We start from the raw sequence: 22,487 nt of genomic DNA on the forward strand, positions 1-22,487 counted from the left end.
AATTGGAACAATACAGAAGATACAGAGTAAAAATTATGCCTCCCTTCAGTGTTCTTTGCCTTTTCCCTACCCATCAGTTCTACTCTCCTCTCCAGAGTTAATGGTGTTTGATATGTGTCTCTCCATACTTTTTCTGTACATTCATTTAGCATATATAAAGATGTGTATAGCTTTTTAACATTTATTTTTATTAAAAGTATATTTAAATCTAATAAAATTCTCAGTAAGGAATACTTATGCTTGTAATGGGTGTTGTTTGTTTATATTTTTAGAATTCAAGATGTGAGCATGCAGTTAAAAAGTCAGCAAAATGAATTTCAGAGAATACAGAAAGAATTGAATCATTTACAACATGAATTAAAAATTAAGCAGAGACAATCACAAGTATTCAGGTAAGATTATCTTTAAAGAATCGAAAATGATAAGGATTGAAAAGGTACTTTTAATACCAACTTGATAAACATTCAAACAGATTTTAGTAATATAGTTTCTGTATTCTGTGTGGTTGAAAAAAAAAAGAAACAACTTCACCTGGGGTTTTTTTTTTGGCCATTATCTCAACTTAAGAGTTTTAGCAGACGAACACCTTGCTTTTATTGTGCAGTAACATTTAGAATGAAAGCACAATAACTAATTCATTTTTCTCTTTCTCTTGACCAGTATTTCTTGGTGTTTTAATTCTCTGCCTGATAGTCTAGTGGTACAAAAAGTAATAGAAGAATAGGATAACTTTAGAAAAAAACATTTATTTCAGAGAGGAAGCGTGTGCATGCTTGTGTGAGTGGGGGAGGAACAGAAGGAGAGAATCTTCAAGCCGACTCCTTGCTGAGTGTGGAGCCCAGCTAGGGGCTCATCTCAGACCCAGAGATCATGACCTGAACCGAAACCAAGTGTTTGATGCTTAACCAATTGAGCCACCCAGGCATCCCTAGAATAGGGTAACTTTCTAAATGATAGTAATTTAGACCTCCTAAATTTCAAAATCTCCAACATAAATGGTGTTCATTCTGTTTTCATATAATCTTTGGAGGGCTTATAATATCTAAACCCCATGTTCTAAATAAATTAGGAAGTTCATTTTCTTTTAAAAAATTGAATTGAAAATATTGAGAATATCAGAAACAATGATTCTTTTCAAAATTGAGTAACAGCTCTTAGAAAAGGGAAATAAGTGAACATTATAAATAGACAGTTTCTGGGTTACTAAAAAATATGTTGAATGAATATTTTGAATGTTAGTTCCCTTTCTTTTCTTTTCCAATCTACTAGTTGTTGCTGGAAACATTGTTCCATTAAAAAAATTACCCGGGCTAATAATTTTTTAATATACTATCTGGTGATCATCTGCCTCAACTACCTTTCATAAATGCCTTGCACATAATGACGCTCAAGAAATACTTTTTGAATCAATGAGTCTACTCATAAAACAGATGATCGTTTTTGTCATCAGAAATCTTTTCTGTCCTGTCCTAGAAATCTGGTATTGAACCAGCAGGTGATTCTAGTTCTTTACTTTAGTTAGGCCAACCAGTATTCAAACTTGGCTCTTCCAATATCTCTGGCTCAGGTCTGCTAAGGAAGTCCCATTTATTTTATCCATTAATGCCGTAGTGGGTGGTAAGATGGACTAAATTTTAAAGGTTAGGCCAGAACTAGATTAAATAATTAATGCTGCTTCAAAATATTAAGATTTTACATGTGGTTTTGTAGCATTTTAAACTCTTGAAAAAACAGGTGTATTTGTTACTTTTATTATGTTTTAATTTTATCATTTTGAGTTATACTTTTAACTGCTTGTTTTCTTTAAAAAATTTTCAATAGATATGTGACTTTTGTTTATTTTTAGCTAAAAGATTACAAATTGGGAGTCTGGGGTCTGACTTACATAAAAACATAGCATTTACTAAAAAGCAATTTTGGAAGTAACCGTTTAACTAAACACTTAGTACAAATAAAAGTTTATGATATACAGATAGAAACGATTACTGGTTTTATTCCTCACTAGTAGGTATGTTGCATAGAAACAGGCAGTCTGGTGAAAATAAAATCAAGATTCATAAGGTCAGTGATTTTGTTGCATTATCAAAAGCTAATTTTAAAGTTGTATATCTTAAAAATATCTACTAGAATACAGGAGAAAAGGAGCTTATCATCTCTCTAAACATGGCAAAGAAAAGAAGCATGAGATTTAGGTACTTAGATATAATCATTTTATTTGTGGAGCCCAAAAAGAACTTCCTCTCTCTCTCTCTCTTTTTTTAAAGATTGTATTTAATTGTCAGAGAGAGAGGTAACAGAGAGAGAGCACAAGCAGTGGGGGAGTGACAGGGTGGGGGAGAACCAGTACTCCCTGCTGAGCCAGGAGCCAGATGTGGGACTGTATCCCAATGACTTGAATCAAGGGCAGATGCTTAACCAACTGAGTCACACAGGCTTCCCAAAAGAAACTTACAATAGAACATTGAACTATGTCCTTGAGTCGCGTTGCTCTTTTAAAATTATTCTGTCATTTACTTAATTGCAATTGGGCCTTAATCACCTAGCCTCCAGAAAAATGTTCTTCATGCTCTGTTTTTCCTGACATCATTTCCAACCTTCCTCATGCAAGGAGGTGATCAGGAGTAGGTGTGGTCTGCCTCAGCTGGCTCAGCACATCTGCTATTCAGAATAGAGTGCCTTTAGAGTGGAAATTAAGTTTAGAAGGTCTGTAAAATGGACACTAAAAAGTAGTATGGAATATAAGTATGCTTTACTTTACATAAATCTGTATATATCCAGTGCTCCAAATCAATCCATATTTGAAATATTTTAGGAAGTGTTTATTTTTAGAGGATTCCTATTGTGAATCTTTCATAAATTGTTTGAAATATAAAGTACTTACTTTTTTGTTTGTTTGTTTGTTTTTTGTTTTAAGAGTCGGGGTAGGGGTAGAGTAGAGAGAGAATCTTAAGCAGGCTCCATACCCAGCATGGAGCCCAGTGCAGGGCTTGATCTCACAACCCTGAGATCATGACCTGAGCCAAGGGCAAGGGTTGGATGCTTAAGTGACTGAGCCACCCAAGTGCTCCCTTACTTTTGTAATTTGTCCATCTAGACTGTCATCTGGCTTTGTTTTGTTTTGTAGCCTCAATCTCATAGTTTATCATATCACATCTTATTTTGAACAGCTTTGTTGATATACAATTACTTATTACAAAATTCATTCATGTCAAGAGCACAATGTAATGATTTTTACATTGTAAGACCTACTAAGTTGTGCAGGCTTTACCACATCCAATATTGGAACATTTGAGTCATTCTCAAGATTCTCATGCCATTTGCACTGTTCTCACCACCCATCCTAACAATCACTAATCTTCTTTCTGTTTCTATAGATTTGCATTTTTCTGGACATTTTTGGATATATGGAATCAGACAACATGGTCTGATTAACTTTTGGCTTGTTTATTTTATTATTATTATTATTTTTAGATTCCACATGCAAGTGAAATCATATGGTATTTGACTTTCTTAGTTTGATGTACTTCCCCTGGCATAATGCCCTCTAGGTCCATCCATGTTGTTGCAAATGGCATGATCTAAACCTTTTATATGACTGCATAATATTCCATTGTTTAGAGGTATTTTATCTTCCTTATTTATTCATCTGTCGATAGACATTTAGGTTGCTTCCATATCTTGGTTATTGTAAATAATGCTGCAGTAAATGTAAGGGTACATATATCTTTTGAATTAGCACATGTCAATGCTCATTTATAATTTTCTTTTTCTTTAGGTAAATATACAGTAGTGGAAATATTGGATCACAAGATGTTTCTATTTTTAGTTTTTTGAGGAACCTCCATACTGTTCTCTACAGTGGCTGTACCAGTTTACATTCCTACCAATAGGGGATGAGGGTTCCTTTTTTTCCACATCTTGCTAACACTTGTTATTTCATGTCTTCTTGATACTAGCCATTCTGACAGATGATATCTCATTGTGGTTTGTATTTGCATTTCCCTGATAACCAGTAATGCTGAGCATTTCTTCATGTGTTTGTTGGCCATGAAGGTCTTCTTTAGAATGATGTCTGTTCAGGTCTGTTGTCCATTTTTAATGAGTTTGGTTTTTTGTTTTTGTTTTTGTTTTTTGGTTTTGAATTGTATAAGTTCTTTATATATTTTGGGTATTAATCCCTTATCAGATGTAGCATTTGCAAAATCTTCTTTCATTCAGTAGGTTGTCTTTTTCTTTTATTGATGGTTTCTTTCACTGTGCAGAGCTTTTTATTTTGATGTAGTCCCAATAGTCCATTTTTGCCTATGTCAGACACATTACTGCCTGTGCTCTCTTCTAGGATTTTTGTGGTTTCAGGTTTCATATTGGGTCTTTACTCCATTTTGAGTTTGTTTTTTGTGTGTTGTTAGAAAGTGGTCCAGTTTCATTCTTCTGCATGTAAATGTCCAGTTTTCCCTGGATGTCTCCCCCGATTCTGTTGCATATTCTTGCCTTCTTTGTCATGGATTAATTGGCCAAATAATTGTGGGTTAATTTCTGGGCTTTCTGTTCTATTGCAGTTATCTATGTATCTATTTTTGTGCCAATACCATACTGTTTTAATTATTGCAGCTTTGTAATGTATCTTGAAACCTGTGTTTGTGGTGTCTCCAGCTTTGTTTTTCTCCCTTAATATTGATTTGGCTATTTGGGGTCTTTTTATGGCTCTATGCAAATTCCACATTTCTCACTTTAAATGGAAAGCTAGAAATGGTTAAGCTTAGTGAGGAAGGCATGTCAAAAACCATGACATATCCAACAATAGCCAAGTTATGGAAAGAGTCCAAATGTCTGTCCACTGATGAATGAATAAAGAAGGGGTGTGTGTGTGTGTGTGTGTGTGTGTGTGTGTGTAATGGAATATTACTCAGCCATCAAAAAGAATGAAATCTTGCCATTTGCAATGATGTGGGTGGAGCTAGAGTGTATTATGCTAAGTGAAATAAGTCAGTCACAGATAGACAAATACCATATGGTTTCAATCATATGTGGAATTTAAGAAACAAAACATAAACATAGGGGAAAGGGAAAAAAAAAGGTGGTGGTGGGGGCAGAAGCAATCCATAAGAGACTCTTTTCTTTTTATTTTTAAAGATTTTATTTATTTGTTTGACAGAGAGAGAGAGATCACAAGTAGGCGGAGAGGCAGGCAGAGAGAGAGAGAGGAGGAAGCAGGCTTTCCACTGAGCAGAGAGCCCGATGTGGGGCTCAATCCCAGGACTCTGGGATCATGACCCGAGCCGAAGGCAGAGGTTTTAACCCACTGAGCTATCCAGGTGCCCCGGAGACTCTTAACTATAGAGAACAAACTGAGGGTTGATGGAGGGAGGTTGGGTGGGAGGGGCTAGATGGGTGATGGGTATTAGGGAAGGCACTAGTGATGAGCACTGGGTGTTATATGGAAGTGATGAATCACTAAATTCTATAACTGAAACCAATTTTACTATATATGTTAATTAACTAGAATTTAAATAAAAACTTGAAATCAGGAAACAAACAAACAGCCAAGATATGCCAAAAGCTAGGCCCTTTGTGCCAAACAGTTATCCAAGTTGTGGATGCAAAAAAAAAACAACAAAAAATAAAACAAAAAAAAACCTCTTGATGGAAATTGAAAGTGTTATTCCAGTGAACACATGAGTGATAAGGAAGCAAAACAGTCTTAATGCTGATATGGAGAAAGTTTTAGTGGTCTGGATAGAATATCAAATCAGTCCCAACCGTTCCTTAAGCCAAAGGCCCATCCAGAGCAGGGCCCCAACTCTTCATGTGAAGGCTGGTAAAAGCATGAGGTTGTTGAAGAAAAGTTTGAAGCTAGCAGACGTTGTTTCATGATGTTTAAGAAAAGCTATCTCTATAACATAAAAGAGCAAGATGAAGCCGCAAGTGCTGATGTCAAAGCTCTACAGCAAATTTGCAGAAGATCTAGCTAAGAAAAATAATGAAGGTAGCTACACTGAACAACAGATTTTCAATATAGAAAAAAACAGCCTTCTATTGGGAAAAGATGTCACCTAGGACTTTTTTAACTAGAGAGAAGTCAAGGCCTGTTTTTAAAGCTTAAAAAAAAAAAAAAAGGCTGACTCTTCTTGTAAGGGGCTAATGCAGCTGGTGATTTTAAGTTGAAGCCAATGCTCATTTATAATTTTGAAAATTCAAGAGCCCTTAAGAAGTATGCTTAATCTACTCTGTTTGTACTCTAGAAATGAAACAACAAAGCCTGGATGAAAGCAAGTATGTATATAATATGGTTTACTAAATATTTTAAGCCTATTCTTGATACTTACTGCTCAGGAAAAAATATTCCTTTCAAAATATGACTGCTCATTGATAATGCACCCAGTCATCTAAGAGCACTAATGGATGTGTACAATTAGGTGAATGTTTTCATGCCATCCATTCTGTAGCCCATGGATCAAGGAGTAATTTTGACTTTTAAATCTTATTACTTAAGAACTACATTTTGTAAGGCTCTGGCTGCCATAGATTGTGATTGCTTTGATGGGTTTGGGAAAGATAAACTGAAAATTTTCAGGGGAAAGATTAAGATGCCATTAAGAACATTTGTGATTCATGGGAAGAGGTCAAAATATAAACATGAACAGAAGTTTACAAGAAGTTGATTCCAGACTTCATGGATGACTTTGAGGAGTTCAGGACTTCAGAAAGAAGTAACTGGTGTGCTGGAAAAAGCAAGAGAACTAGAGTTAGAAGTGGAACCTAAATATAAGGCTGAATCACTATAATCTCAAAATAAAACTTTAGTAGATGAGTTGCTTCATATGGATGAGCAAAGAAACTGGCTTCTTGGGATGGAATCTACTCTTGGTGAAGATGCTTGGAAGATTGTTGAAATGACAGAAAAGATTTAGAATATTATATAAAATTAGTTGCTAAAATGATGGGCATGATTTGAGGGGATTGACTCAAATTTTGAAAGAAGTTCTACTGTGGGTAAAATGCTATCAAACAGCATTGCATGCTACAGAGAAATCATTTGTGAAAAGAAGGGTCAATTGGCATGACAGACTTCATTGCTGTCTTATTTTAGGTCCTCTTTAGCATATTAAAGTCCTTTTGGAAACCTTCCTTTTTACTTACCTCCCTCAACTCCCAAATGTATAATCAGTCATCCTCAAAACTCCAGGGCAGCAGCTCTTTTTGCCCACAGGTCCTGTCCCCATACTTTAATAAATCACCCTTTTTTCAAAAAAGAAAACAAAAATCACCTTTGTGTACGATTAAAAAAAAAAAAAAATACTGCTGCAGTCATTCCAAACCTTCAGCAGCCATCACCCTGATCTGTTAGCAGGCCATCAACATGGAGGCAACACCCTCCACCAGCAAAAAGATTAGGACTCACTGAAAATGCATATGATAGCATTTTTTAGCAGTAAAGTACTTTTAATTAAGATATATACATTGTTTTTAAAACTTCTGCACACTTAATAGACTATAGTGTAAACATAATTTTTTAAAGATTTTATGCATTTATTTGACAGAGAGAGACACAGTGAGAAAGGGAACAGAAGCAGGGGGAGTGGGAGAGGGAGAAGCAGGCTTCCTGCTGAGAAAGGAGCCTGATGCGGGGCTCAATCCCAGGACCCTGGCATCAAGACCTGACCTGAAGACAGATGCTTAACGACTAAGCAACCCAGGCGCCCCTTTTAACTAATTTTTAAAAAGACTTTATTTGAGAGAGAGATGGTAAGAGAAAGCACAAATGGAAGAGAGTGAGAAGCAGGTTTCCTGCAAGCAGAGAGCCCAATGTGGGGCTCGATACCAGGATCCTGGAATCGTGACCTGAGCCGAAGGCAAACGCTTAACAACTGAACCACCCAGGCGCCCCTAAGTGTAACTTTTATATGCACTAGAAAACCAAACAATTCATTTGATTCACTTTATTGTGAAGTTTGCTTTATCGTGATGGTCTGGAACCAAACCTGCAATGTCTCCAAGTTATGCCTGTATAAGTCTTGCACTCCTTTTATAAATTATTTCTAAGTATTTTATTATTGTTGATGTTATTATGAGTGGGATCATTTTCTTAATTTTATTTTTGTGATTGACTACCATTCGTATATAGCCATAACACTGATTTTTGCATATGGATCATATATCCTCTATCCTGTGACATTGATGAACCTGTTTGTTCATCAACCTGTTTGGGGTGTGTGTGTGTGTATTCTTTCAGATTTTTTATGTGGAGGATGTTTCTGTCTAGAGGAGTTTCCAATATTCCAACTCCTTTTACCCCTGCTCATTTAGTTGTCATTACCCTTACAACTTTCAGTCTTCATACTTAACAAATTGTGAAACACCAAGCCTTTAGTTCCTCCAGCACTATTCTAACTCCTCACTCTTTTGCTTCAACTACTCATCTCTCTGCAGCTATGTATCTTCCTTCCTATTTCACAAAGGAAATCAATGTTATAAACACAGCCTTTACTATGAATTCAATGATGCTCAAATTTCAGACCCCTTCACTCGGCAGCCCCTTTTAAGGTTCTGAGGGCCCCTAGCAATAGTAAGATGATCTAATTGTAATTGGTTAAAATCCTTTCTTTTTCCAGTCTGATTTCCCCTTTCTTAAACTTCTGATGTTGGTGTGCCAGTGGAGTAGTCACAAGCATTTTGTGAATCTGAGTAAGGGAAAATTGAGTTGGGAATACACTATTAAAGTTGCCATTTGGAAAGACATTCTAAAATGCTTCAATAATACAAGCAAGATATCACTGACGAAAAATTTGGGTGTATGTGAATTTTAAAAAAATTAATGGAATAAAAACAATAAAGATTAATTTAAGCATAGAAATTATTTTGACAAAGAATTGTAACTTTTTTCAGATTATATTACAGGTGAATTCATTCAGAGAAAGAAATATTTTCAATTAAATATTGAATGGATTATTTCATAATCCATTTACTGAAATGGAGTTAATTATTCAAATACATTGAAGAAAGATTTAAGTGTCTTGCTGATTTACAAAAGCTACTATCACTGAATACAACATAAAAATCATACCACATCAAGGGCATCTAAGATAGATTAGTTTATGAGCTTCCTCATTTCAAAGTCAATTTAAGCCTAGTCATTTATTTTCTTTCTTTCTTTCTTTCTTCCTTCCTTCCTTTCTTTCTCTCTCTCTCTCTTTCTTTCTTTCTTTCTTTCTTTCTTTTTTTTCAAGATTTTATTTATTTATTTGGCAGAGAGAAAGATCACAAGTAGGCAGAGAGGCAGGCAGAGTAGGGTGGGAAGCAGGCTCCCCGCTGAGCAGAGAGCCCGGTGCGGGGCTCGATCCCAGGACCCTGAGATCATGACCTGAGCCGAAGACAGAGGCTTAACCCACTGAGCCACCCAGGTGCCCCGCCTAGTCATTTTCTAAAACACTTGAAATGTTCCTAATCTTTGGGATGGAATCTACTCTTGGTGAAGATGCTTGGAAGATTGTTGAAATGACAGAAAAGATTTAGAATATTATATAAAATTAGTTGCTAAAATGATGGGCATGATTTGAGGGGATTGACTCAAATTTTGAAAGAAGTTCTACTGTGGGTAAAATGCTATAAATTAGGTTATAATCTTATAATCCTATAAAGAAATTTGATAAGATTTTTCCAAATTGGACTATGTATAATATTTACATAGTGTTATCAATAATGAACTATAAAGCTGAAAGAATTTCAAAATTACGAATTATGAAAAATTAGTGGCTATGCTAGATGAAAAGCTACATAATTTTTATATTTTCTCCACATAAAGTATTATATAAAATGATTCTCATATGAACAAGAGCATGAATACAAAAATTGCAAATAGGATGCCTGGGTGGCTCACATAGGTTAAGCTGGTTAAGTTGGGCTCTGTACCCAGCACAGAGTCTGCTCTAGATTCTTTCCTTCTCCCCCTCCCACTATCCCCACTCGTGCATGGTACCCAGGCTCACTCTCTAAAAATAAATAAATAAAATCTTTAAAAAATAAAAGGTATTATAGAGCTGTTACTTATTAGGAAGTTATATTATTTTCCTATATTTTGTGATATTAGTGGAATTCATCAACTTTAAAATTTTTATTTGTAATGATTTTTCTCATTCTGTGGATAATTGCACACTTTTAACCTAATTTATAGACATCTTTTTTTTTTTTTTTTAGAGAGAGAGAGAATAGGGGGGTGCAGAGGGAGAGGGGGAGAGAATCTTGTAGGTTCCACACCTAGCATGGGACCAGAGGTGGGGCTCAATCTCACAACCCTGAGATCATGACCTAAGCCTAAATCAAGTCAGTCACTTAACCAACTGAGCCACTCAGGTGCCTCATGTAGATATCATTCTTGTATTCTGTTTTTCAAGAAAGCTCTCCTTCCACTCACCACTAATCCTATAAGATATCCACAGAACATTGATCTTCTTATGGCTAACAACCTTGAATTTTCTGTTTTCTGCCTTTCTACTTACAGAAGCACCTGCATCCACATCCAGTCTTTTTTCTGTTAAATATCCTTGTAAGCCCTGACTCCCATCCACATGGCTTATTCTCAGCAGCTGCCTTATGCCAAACCATTAGCCCCTTGACCTTGATTTAGTTCATAGCTCTTCTCTCCCTGTCTTACCAGTTTTAGCATCTCTCTTAGCTTCCAGCTCTGCATGCTGAGTGAGGCATCCCCTGTGGCTTCTGATCACTCAGATGGACCTTAGTTACCAATAGAATGACACCACCCTTTTTCCTGACAAAGGCTACTCTTTCAGCCTCTACCCTATCTCTGTCTTTTCTAGGACTGCACAAGAAATTCACTGCATCTCTTGTCTGTGTTTTTAGCCTCTGACTGTACATGTATTGTTACTCAGCTGTGTGCACGCTTAGGTGTCTCCTATCTTAACAAACCATTCTACTTTGCATTTTCCTCCTTCTCTTCTTGCCACTTAAGTCAAGGTTCTTGATTGCTGGTATCACCTGTTTTGTCACTTCCACTTTGTTGCCCTGTCTTTCCTACCTAATGCCTCTCTCTGAGATCACCAGATCCTCCTTAATACCAGATACAGTGGACTCTGTTCAGTGTTTATCTGAAGGCTTAAACACTGACCACTACTTTTTTGTTTAAATTCTTGTATTTCCTGGATTTCAGATATTATTCTTTTGGTTTTTCTTCTCTTTTACTCCCTAGTCTTTTTTGAGGCATTCTTTTCTGTTTCAGTCCCATAAACGTTAGTGTTGTCCAGTGTTTTATCCTCAACCCTTCTCGCTTCTTCATTCCTCCACCTGGGTGATCTATTATTTTTACTCATTTATCCATTCGGCAGTATTTGTTGAGCATATACTGTGTGGTAATACTGTGCTAGGTGTTTGGGAAACTGTGATGAATAAGACAGATTTAGTCTCTGCATCATAGATACAGTTCATCCAGGAAGATGATTATTACCATTATTTTTTAAAAGATTTTATCCATTTATTTGACAGAGAGAGACAGTGAGAGAGGGAACACAAGCAGGGGAAGCAGGAGAGGGAGAAGCAGGCTTCCCTCCGAGCAGGGAGCCTGATATAGGGCTTGATCCCAGGACCCTGGGATCATGACCTGAGCCGAAGGTAGATGCTTAACAACTGAGCCACCCAGGTACCCCCAGGAAGATAATTATTAACCAAATAATTACAATTCCATGGCTTCAGTCACCACTTTTTTTGCTAATAACTCCCAGATCTATGCCTGAATCTTTTTTGACTATTAGGTAAATTATAGCCAGGACATCTGAAATAATAAAATCACTGAGATTGCAAAACATCTGTGATTACTTTGAACTGTGACATTTCATGAAGCAAAAGCACTGGATCAATCACTTTAAAAGGTATTCTATATTGTTACCCCAGGTTTCATACAGCATGGAGAACCATGGTATGGAGCAAGAATATTGTCTATGAATCTGAGATTCTCATTTTGTCTCTGTGGTTATGTCACTTTGACCTAATTTTCTTCACTAAGTATTTTGTTAATGAATTTAAAACATTAATTGAATTAATGTGTATGGAATAGTTAGCTGTCTTTATAGTTAAAATAATGGAAATGAGTTGGGGTGACCATATACCTGTTTTCCTGGGATATTCCCAGTTTATATCTGTCATCTCAAAGAATACAAATAATGCCTCCTTTTATGTTCAAAATTGTCTCCACTTAGACAGTAGGTTATATGGTCATTCTCAAACCATTTTTCAAAGAAAACCATTTTTTCAAAGAAATATTTGTTATTATCCTTGCTATTTTTAAAATTCCTAATTTTTTAAACTGTTTTACAGTCAAAGATTGGTGGAGTACAAATATTTCTGGAATAAGACTCTTTCATTACTTACTTTTACTAAAAGGGAGCTAACCAGTATTAAAAATGAAGTATATGATAATTTTCAAAACTGGACTTCACTGAAAGGAGAAGTTTTTCTACAAATTAAATCCATAAGTGAAACAGCCTTTACAGGTTTGTTGTGCATATTTAGAATGTAATCATCTTTTTTTTTCTTTTTTTTGCTATATGGTACATAAGTAATGAGATAATACTTATACTTCATTTTATGTGATGGGACTTATGATCAACTTTTAAATTTGTTGGGGTTGGTAAACTAGCTGGCCATTATGACTTCTTTGAATCCTAAAATTCAATAATTATAGGCTGATCTAAAATAAACCAGATACATCTATCTTGAGCTATGACCAGAAGTCTGTTTATTACTTTTAGATGTGCCAATTTGTATTTTAAAACTTTTTCTTCTGTTCGTGATTTAGTATGTCATGTTGGATCAGCCTTCCCTCAGATAACTGATAAATTCTGGACAGAATAACTACTTAAAAACACCGGAGAGTGACTAAAGTCAAGCACGTAACAGAGGGAATGCCAAATATTGAAAGAAGTCATATTACTAAGTGAAAGAAGCTAATCTGAAAAGGCTACATAATATATGATTCCAAATAAATGACATTCTCAAAAGGGTAAAACTATAGATATAGTAAAGGAATCTGTTTTTGCCAGGGTGTGAGGGAAGGGTGAATACGTTGAGCATGGAAGATTCTTAGAGCAATGAAAATACTTTGTATGATACTATAATGGTGGATACATGCCATTATACATTTGTCAAAACCCATAGAATGTAAACACCAAGAGTGAATCCTAATATAAACTAAGGATTTGGGGGGAATTGTGTGTGAGTATAGGTTCATTGATTGTAAGAAATGTCGCACTCTGGTGCAGGATTTTGATGATGGAAGAGGCTATGCATGTGTGGAGACAGAGGTTATATGGAAATTCTCTGTACTTTCTGCTGAAGTTTTCTATGAACCTAAAACTGAGGCATTTTTCTAAAAGGCTACGATTTTTTTTGTTGTTGTTGTTAAAAGAAGAAAATGGAACTGGGTGAATTCCTTAGGGGTTTTGTTTTTATTTTTGTTTGTTGTTTAAGGCTATTAGATTGAGGGCAGGTACAGTGTGTTCCATGCCAGAAAGCTAAAACTCTGATAGAAATCTATAGTCTTTTGGCTTGAAGATTGGAGAACACAGATTAAGGCAGCCTCTGAGAAAGAATTTTCTAGAAAAGAGATGATCAGAGAGGGAGAGCTCAGAGTTTGCATATAAGCTCTTTCTAATTTTTGGCCTATTCCTGAAATACATGTGCACAGGGAAGACTTGAAACAACCCACCAAAGACTAAGATAATTGATATTTTCACTGCTGCTTACCCAAGGGGAGATATATTTTACAGTTTGAGTTCAGCCAAGTTAACTGCTTATTAAAGTAAAACAATGTCAAAAATCACTACCCTTTAGAGGAACATAACAGAATTCAGGGTCTCTATAATATAACATCCCCAATGTTCAGGATATAACCCCAAATTTCTTGATCTGGGAAGAAACAACAAAACATGGCCCATACTCAAGAGATTAGATATAAGCAGAGACCTACCCTGAGTTGATCCAGATGATAGAAATAACTAATCAAGATTTCAAATTACCTGTTAATTATATTCAGTGACATAAAGGAAAATAAGCTAGTATGAATGAAAAGATAGACTATCTCAGCAGGAAACTATTAAAAATTGGATATTCAAGAATGGAAAAGTACAATATTTGAAATAAAAGTTTACTAGATAGACTTCTATAGCATATTGTGATTATAGAAAAAATAACCAGTGAATTTAAGATAGATCAGTAGAAATTATTCATTTTGAAGAAGAGAGATAAACATTGAAAAAAAGTGAACAGAACCCCAGGGCCCTTGTGATGGATTAAATGTACCATAAGTGATAAATATGGTAAGTATTATTAAAGACTTTTTTCCTTTGAATTAAAAAAATTGTATATTCTTATTTAAAGTAGGAATTATTATATGTGGGTTTTATAAAGTATGTTGATTTAACTTATGACAGCTGGAACATAAAGGATGGAGGGAAGGAGTAAATAGATGCAAATGGTTGCACTTCTTTTGTATTTTATGTGATATGATGCAATATATTTTATATGTAGACTAAAAAGGATATATAACTCATAAAGCAATGACTAACCAATAAATACAAAAAGATAAAGCTAAAAAGATAATAAATAAACTAAAAAGTAACTTTTCTAAAGGTCTCCAAACAGTGGAGAATTAATGTCACCTGTCTCTAAGATTTATTATGTATTATGGCATCTGGATCATCAATAGATCAATGGAATAAAATAGCCAGGTAAATGATCCTATTTGTATGATTATTTCACTTTTGACAGATGTGCCAAAACAATCCAGTGGGAGAAAGAAAGTCTTTCAACAAATCGTAATAGAACAACTGAATACCCATATGGGAAAATATACCTCAACTCCTACATTACATTGTACATGAGATTAATTCAAGCTAAATCATAGAACTAAATATAAAAGCTAAAAATATCAAAGAAATAGAGCAAACTGTGTTCATGAATTGGAAGTAAGTGAAGTTTTCTTGGATAGGGCAAAGAAGTAAGAAAAAGACCAAAAATTGATGTGTTAAATTTTATCAAAATTAAAAACTTATTCATCAAAAGATGCCATTAAGAAAATGAATAGGTCAGCCACAGACAGAAGAAATATTTTTAAAAAATATGTGACAAAAACCTGCTGTCCAGCCTACATAAAGAACACCAACAAATCAGTAATAATAGGACAAAAAAATCCAATCAAAAATGGCCAAAAGATTTGAACAGACACTTCATAAGGAAACATTTACAAATGACCAATAGGACGTGAAAAAGCACTCAGTGTTACTGGTCAAGAGGGAAATGTCAAGAGTACATACCCACCAAATTGGCTAAAATGAAAAAGATTTAAAACAGCAAATGCTGGTGAGGAAGGAAAGCAACTGAAACTCTTACACAGATTGGTTTGAGTATAAAATATTATAGCCACTTTGCAAAAAGATCTGACAGGTATTTTTTATAAAACTAAATATACACATATCCAATGATCCTTGAAATTCTTTTCTTTGTTATTTATGCCCCACCTCCCCGCAAGTAAAAACGTATGTCCACACATTTATCCTAAAGAAGTGTTCCTGGTGGCACCTTGTAGCCTTAAAATAAGGGAAGAAAATTAATGTTCTTATAGTTTAAATAAATTTCATATATAACTAATATATTAAATATATTTATATATATAAATTTAGACCCACATGAATATGCCGCACTGATTTTTTATGGTGTGGTATTCCATTTATTTATTTTTTTCTTTTTTAAATATTTTTTAAAAATTTAAATTCAATTAATTAATATATAATGTATTATTGGTTTCAGAGGTAGAGGTCAGTGATTCATCAGTCTTATGTAATACCTAGTGCTCATTACATCACATGCCCTCTTTAATGTCCATCACCCATTTACCCCATGCCTTCATCTGCCTCCCTCCAGCATTCCTCAGGCTGTTTCCTTGATTAAGAGTCTCTTATGGTTTGTCTCCCCTCTGGTTTGTCTTGTTTCATTTTCTCTTCTCTTCCCCTGTGATCCTCTGTTTTGTTTCTTAAATTCCACATATCAGTGAGATCATATGATACTCGTCTTTCTCTGATTGACTTATTTCACTTAGCATAATACTTTCTAGTTCCATCCACATAATTGCAAATGGCAAGATTTCATTTTTCTTTTTGTTTTAAGGATTTTATTTATTTATTTATTTGACAGATGGAGATCACAAGTAGGCAGAGAAGCAGGCAGAGAGAAAGGAGGAAGCAGGCTCCCCACTGAGCAGAGAGCCCGATGTGGGGCTCCATCCCAGGACCCTGGGATCATGACCTGAGCTGAAGGCAGAGGCTTTAACCCACTGAGCCACCCAGGTGCCCCAAGATTTCATTTTTCTGATGGCAGAGTAGGATTCCATTGTGTGTGTATATATATATATATATATATACACACACACACACACCACATTGTGTATATATATATATATATATATACACACCATATATATATATATATACATACACACACACACACATCACATCTTTTATCCATTCATCTGTCGATGGACATCTTGGCTCTTTCCATAGTTTGGCTATTGTGGACATTGCTTCTAAAAACAATGGGGTGCAGGTGCCCCTTTGGGTCCCTACATTTGTGTCTTTGGGGTAAATACCCAGTAGTGCAATTGCTGGGTCTTAGGGTAGCTCTATTTCCAACTTTTTGTAGAACCTCCATACTGTTTTCTAGAGTGGCTGCACCAGCTTGTATTCCCATCAACGGTGTATAGGGAGGGTTCCCCTTTCTCCATATCCTCGACAACACCTATCATTTCCTGACTTGTTAATTTTAGCTATTCTAACTGGAGTGAGGTGGTATCTCATTGTGGTTTTGATTTATATTTGTTTAATGCCGAGTGACGTTGAGCATTTTTTCATGTGTCTGTTGGCCATTTGGATGTCTTGTTTGGAGAAATGTCTGTTCATGTCTTCTGCTCATTTCTTGACTGTATTTTTTGTTCTTTGGGTGTTGAGTTTGATAAGTTCTTTATAGGTTTTGGATACTAGCCCTTTATCTGATAAACATATTTATTTAGTATATAATTAATATATTAAATATATTTACATATAAATTTAGACCCATGTAAGTATGCTAAACTGATTTTTGATGAAGGTAAGTAAGCCATTCAGTTGGAGGAAGGACAGCTAGAAATCTTTGGGACCTAAGATTCTCAGACTTGAACTAAAAGCACGATACATAAAAGGAAAACTTGATAAATAGAACCTCAACAAAATTAAATTTTGCTCTGTAAAAGACCCTGTTAAGAGGATGAAAAGGCAAGTTACAGATTAGGAGAAGATATTCGTGGATCAGCCAAAGGACTTTAATCTGGAATACATGAAAAACTCTCAAAACTCTACATTTTAAATAAACAGACTAATTAGGAAATGGGCAAAATATGTCAGGAAAAATTTCATCAAAAAAGTATATACAGGTGGAAAAAAGCACGTGAAAAATTGTTTAAAATCATTAACCATTTAGGGAAATGAAAATTATAATGAAGTGAAATACACATCTATTAGAATGTCTAAAATTATAGAGGTTTCCTAAAAACATAATGACTTAAAATAATTTTAAGTCCATGTGGCTAAGAACAACAGAAAAATCTTATCAAGATAAATTGATTGTATAAGACTAATACTAGTAATTGTACTTTCATTAGCTAACATTATATAATACTTATTCTAAATCTAAAAACCTGTATTAGCTTTACACTTTGAAGATATTACAAGCATTTTAAATGATAAATACTTTTTTTAAAATACCAGCTTTTATTTGTGATCTACATGGATATGTCCTTATGGGGTGATTTGATTATGCATGGCATAGTTCTTCAGTTGAAAAGTTGACATAAAAAAATGAAACATTTCTATAAGAGGTAAAATAATCTCCTAATTCACAATCCTAATTCCTTTGTCCTAACACAGTTGCTTTCATTTTCCCATTTTATCTTTAATCCATCACATGCTCATTTATTTTTGGCATATTTATAATCACAATATACATGCCAATAAATATTCTAAAATGTAGTGTTATTGGCTGGATTTTTGTCACTTCCCCAAATTCATATATTGAAGACACAATCCCTCAGAATATAACTGTATTTGGAGTTAGGGTCCTAAAGAAATAAATGCAAGTGGGTGGGCTCTACTCTATTGTGATTGTGTTCTTTATAAAAAAGAAGAAATTTGGAAACAGACACACACAGAGGGAAGAGCCATTTACAAGCCAAGAAGAGAAGCCTGGAACAGCTCTGTCCTTTGTGGTCCTCAGAAGATACCGACACAACTGATACCTTATCTCAGACTTCTTAGCCTCTAGAACTGTGAAAAACATTAATCTCTGTTGCTTAAGCCACCCATTGATGGTCCTTTGTTACAGCAGCCCTAACAAATTAATAAATATCATGAACCACATACACATTGCACAATTTTATTCAAGATACTTTAAAAGATTTGCACATTAAAATTTAGGTTTAAATCAAAGCCAAAACAGTATTCCTAGAAAAGGCATTGCTTAATATTTTCTTGCTGACAAAGTATGTTTATTATTGAATAGCAGATATGAGTGAAATATTTCTTACCCCTCTAATGAGTTGCTTTCTCTTTATGTAATCAAGATTTTTAAGTTCAAATGTTCATGGATTAGGTTTTCTTAAACCAAAGCACACCTATTTTAATAAGAGAAATTTCAGGAAAAAATCCTTTATTGTAGAATCACCACAACAAAGGTAGAGTATTTTAAGTGTATAATCAATTTGCTTCCATCCTCAAAGTAACTTTTGATTGACTAGCTCTTGAACTTTTAAAATTCAAGTTCTGAATTAGTCTTAGAAATATAGTCCACATTTTTCGTAAAATTGAAGAAATTGGGGATAGAATAGGCCTGTTTGCATAGCCTATTAAACACACACAATTGCTTATGTGTTTTTATTGCTTTATCTAGTCTGACATTAAATAATCGGGGGCTCAGAATGCTTGCCTATGAAATGAAGGGTAAAAAAATATTCAGGATATTCAACCAGTATATCAGAAACTAGAAGTTTTTTTCAGAAATGAATTTACTCATTTGGTAGGTATGTAATGAGCTGCTATTATTTCTAGGACATCATGGTAGAAATTATGGGTTAATAAAAAAAATAAGCAAGGTATTATCTCTGGCCTAAAATAATTTATAGTCAAATAGTTGGTCATGTGTAAACATATGATCAGTGCAGTAAAAAATGGTGTAAATTGGTAAAAGTTCCAGGAAGATTTAGGTCACTTCCAGATTGCATCAGACAAGATTTCTAGGCCCTGGTAGCATATAAACAGTGGCAGGCCAAATGAATGAGGTTAGGAGAACCTTCTTCATAGGGGTGCCGAGACAGGGGAAATACAAGATGGGTACAATGACCAGAATAGGTTAACCTGGTAAAGATCATAACTTCTGAACTCCAAACTGGGACACATGGCTGACAGTTATGAGGTTATAGAAGGATGAAGGTAGGATTGAATATTTGACAGCAGGATTGCCAAACAACAGGGGATGTGTAATTTGCCAAGGATGAGTTACTCTCCAAATTTCATGTTAGAAATTTGAGTTTGAGTTTACTCTCCAAATTTCATTGAGTTTACTCTCCAAATTTCATGTTAGAAACAGCTCCTGTTAGTTTGGAAATCTTGCTGTACTTTTCCATGTGTTAGAATATATTTCACAAATAAATTTGTATCGCAGATTCTTATTCTTTTAATGTCAGATAGAAAGTCATGTTGACATGAGTAGTTATTTTAGAGACCGAGAATAGTGTACACTTACAGAGTCAGCCTGCTAACCTAAGCAGTATCATTCTGGCAAATGAAAAATAGGTGACAGCATGTGCAGGCTCCTCTGCAGTGTCATTCTGACTTAAACATAGATATGATTAGGATATTATATAATTTATTCAGCACAAGGAGCCACCTTTATGGATACAGAAATACCCAAGACTTTTTAGGTGTGAAGAAAAACTGCAACCTCCATATTTTTAAAACTCTCTTCTTTTAAAATCTTATGCACTAGTGGGTTAGCAGTTTTCCTTATACAAATGGGTGCATATCCATAAGTATTTAGAAGCATACAGTTTTTCTTAGGAAAAAGATTCCCATATAAATAATCATTCATTAGAATATAGTAGAACCTTACTTATTTGGTCTCTGTCAGGTTATTTCTCCAGGTTTTCCATTTTTTTTAAAGATTTTATTTATTAGAGAGAGAGAGAGAGAGAGAACATTAGTGGGGTAACGAGCAGATGGAGAAGCAGACTTCCCACTGAGCAGGGAGCCCAATGTGGGGCTTGATCCCGGGACTCGAGGATCATGACTTGAGCCAAGGGTAGATGCTTAACCAACTGAGCAACCCAGTCACTCCACCAGCTTTTCTATTTTGAGCAATAATTAAAAGTGAAGAAGATGCTAGACCCCGTGTGTTCATGCCCTAGATCTGTCTTAAAGATCATGTTTTCTTCTAGACATACTCTTCACCCACAAGAGATATTTTGCTTTTCTCTCCTTGGACCACATTCCTAATCCTATTCATCACCGTCCTTTAAGGCATGTTCTCTTCTCCTTATCTGTCTAGCCTACCACTTTACTTCTCCTATAACCACTTGCCAGCTATATTGCCTCTGCTGCCATGTCTGTTTGATGGATCTCTGATTCTGGTTTTCAGTTGCCCCTCTGGCTGCTATGGTGGTTCCAAGACCAAGTCAAACTCATCTGATACCCAGTCACTTGCTAAACCCATCACATGGCCCAGGATAAGCTAACCAAGGAAGGGGATGCCGAGTGAATTATCTGAAGAAGCAGACTGTCCAGATTTTCATGTAGACCACATCCTCATCAATTCAAATTAATTGTGGTTGTACAAATTTTATAGTATTTTATCATTATTGTGTGGTTCTTTAAATACTTTAATACTGGTTTAAGACAGTAGTGCTGAGGAGACTGATTAAAGGAGAGCTTGATAATTATTCTGAAGGATAATATGCTCCATGCATTTCTCACAAAATTGTACAAAACTAGCACATTTAAATCTACATAATGCTATGAAGGCATATTTTTATTAAGTTTAATCTAGGTAGATAGAATAATGACAAGTGATTGCTATAATGAAATTCTGGTCTCATTTTGAGGGCACAGAGTATTATTAGAATCATTAAGGTATATTAACTAATACTTTCTGTCCATAAATTTATTAGTTTTAGACACTGCATATTTTTATTCCTCTCCATCGCTACCGCCTTTCTTCATAATTTGTATAGAATGTACTCTAGTTACTCTCCTAGAAATGCCACCCAACTAGCTCATGCTAGCACATTTTAAATTTACTTTTCTCAATCATGTTGCCAAGAAAACAATTTCAATAAAACTCGGAACATTATGCAGATATTATGTTATTCATTTATGTATTTGAGAAGCAAGATGGATTGCCATTTATTACAATTTAAAGGCTAAACTACTAAAAGTTTTCATGCATCATTTAGCAATATAATCCTTTTTATTTCTTTTTTCAGAATAACTACTAAATTTAAATTTTTTGGTTAGGTGTCATTATGCCGACAGAAAAGTCATCTTGACTTTCAACTATTAATTTTCTAAAAGGAAATAATCATTCTATGGGGAAATGTTTTATGATTCAATTTTGTCTATTTGTAAACTTTGAATCTTCCTTACAGAAATAGAGATACTGAAGAAAAGTTTGACAGTGTCCCAGAGAAATAAGATATGCCTTGAAGAGGAAATGAAAAATCTGAAATTATTGTCAGATGCAGCCATATTGAGGTCTCAGCAGATTCAGACATCCAAACAACAGGAAGTAAACTTGCAAACCAGATGCCATGACTTGCAAAAAGAAGTACTAGGTAAAAGAGAATTGTTTTTTGCTGTTGTTAGCAACTAGCCATAATAAAATCTTGCTTTAATTAGTTTCTGTTGCAAATATGCCTAATTACTAGTAACTATGTCAATAACTGTGTCTGCGATCCATGTTTACAATCTTCCCTTCCCATTCTGCTATTTAGAGTGATGAGACTTAAGTGAATATGCCTCCCATTCTTAAATTGTACAGATAGTCTCCTGAGTTTTCCTACATTTAAGTCATTAATACATGTAAGATGTGGGGCACCTGGGTGACTCAGTGGGTTAAAGCCTCTGCCTTCAGCTCAGGTCATGGTCCCAGGGTCCTGGGATTGAGCCCCGCATAGGACTCCCTGCTCAGCGGGGAGCCTGCTTCCTCCTCTCTCTCTCTGCCTGCCTCTCTGCCTACTTGTGATCTGTCTGTCAAACAACAACAACAACAACAAAAACAAACATGTAAGATGTGTTTTTTATATGGTGTGAGATGTGGGGGTCTAATTTTATTCTTTCCAAGTGGATAACCAGTTGTATCAGTCTTATATATTAAATAATCCATCCTTTCCACTGAATAGTACTATC

General features: G+C 35.0%; 1 protein-coding gene across 5 annotated transcripts in view; it reads left to right on the forward strand.

Moving 5' to 3' along the window:
* LEKR1 (leucine, glutamate and lysine rich 1) overlaps positions 1 to 22,487 on the forward strand; it is a 184,839-nt gene that overhangs the window by 76,688 nt on the left and 85,664 nt on the right. For all 5 annotated transcript variants that reach the window (XM_032852585.1, XM_032852586.1, XM_032852582.1 and 2 more), the window contains 3 exons: positions 273 to 392; positions 12,325 to 12,500; positions 21,728 to 21,913. In XM_032852585.1, the coding sequence (XP_032708476.1) occupies positions 273 to 392; positions 12,325 to 12,500; positions 21,728 to 21,913 (482 nt within the window). The remainder of the gene's footprint in view (positions 1 to 272; positions 393 to 12,324; positions 12,501 to 21,727; positions 21,914 to 22,487) is intronic.

The sequence above is a fragment of the Lontra canadensis genome, unplaced genomic scaffold, assembly GCF_010015895.1.
Source record: "Lontra canadensis isolate GAN:19392208 unplaced genomic scaffold, GSC_riverotter_1.0 scaffold6, whole genome shotgun sequence".
Classification (NCBI taxonomy): Eukaryota; Metazoa; Chordata; class Mammalia; order Carnivora; family Mustelidae; genus Lontra; species Lontra canadensis.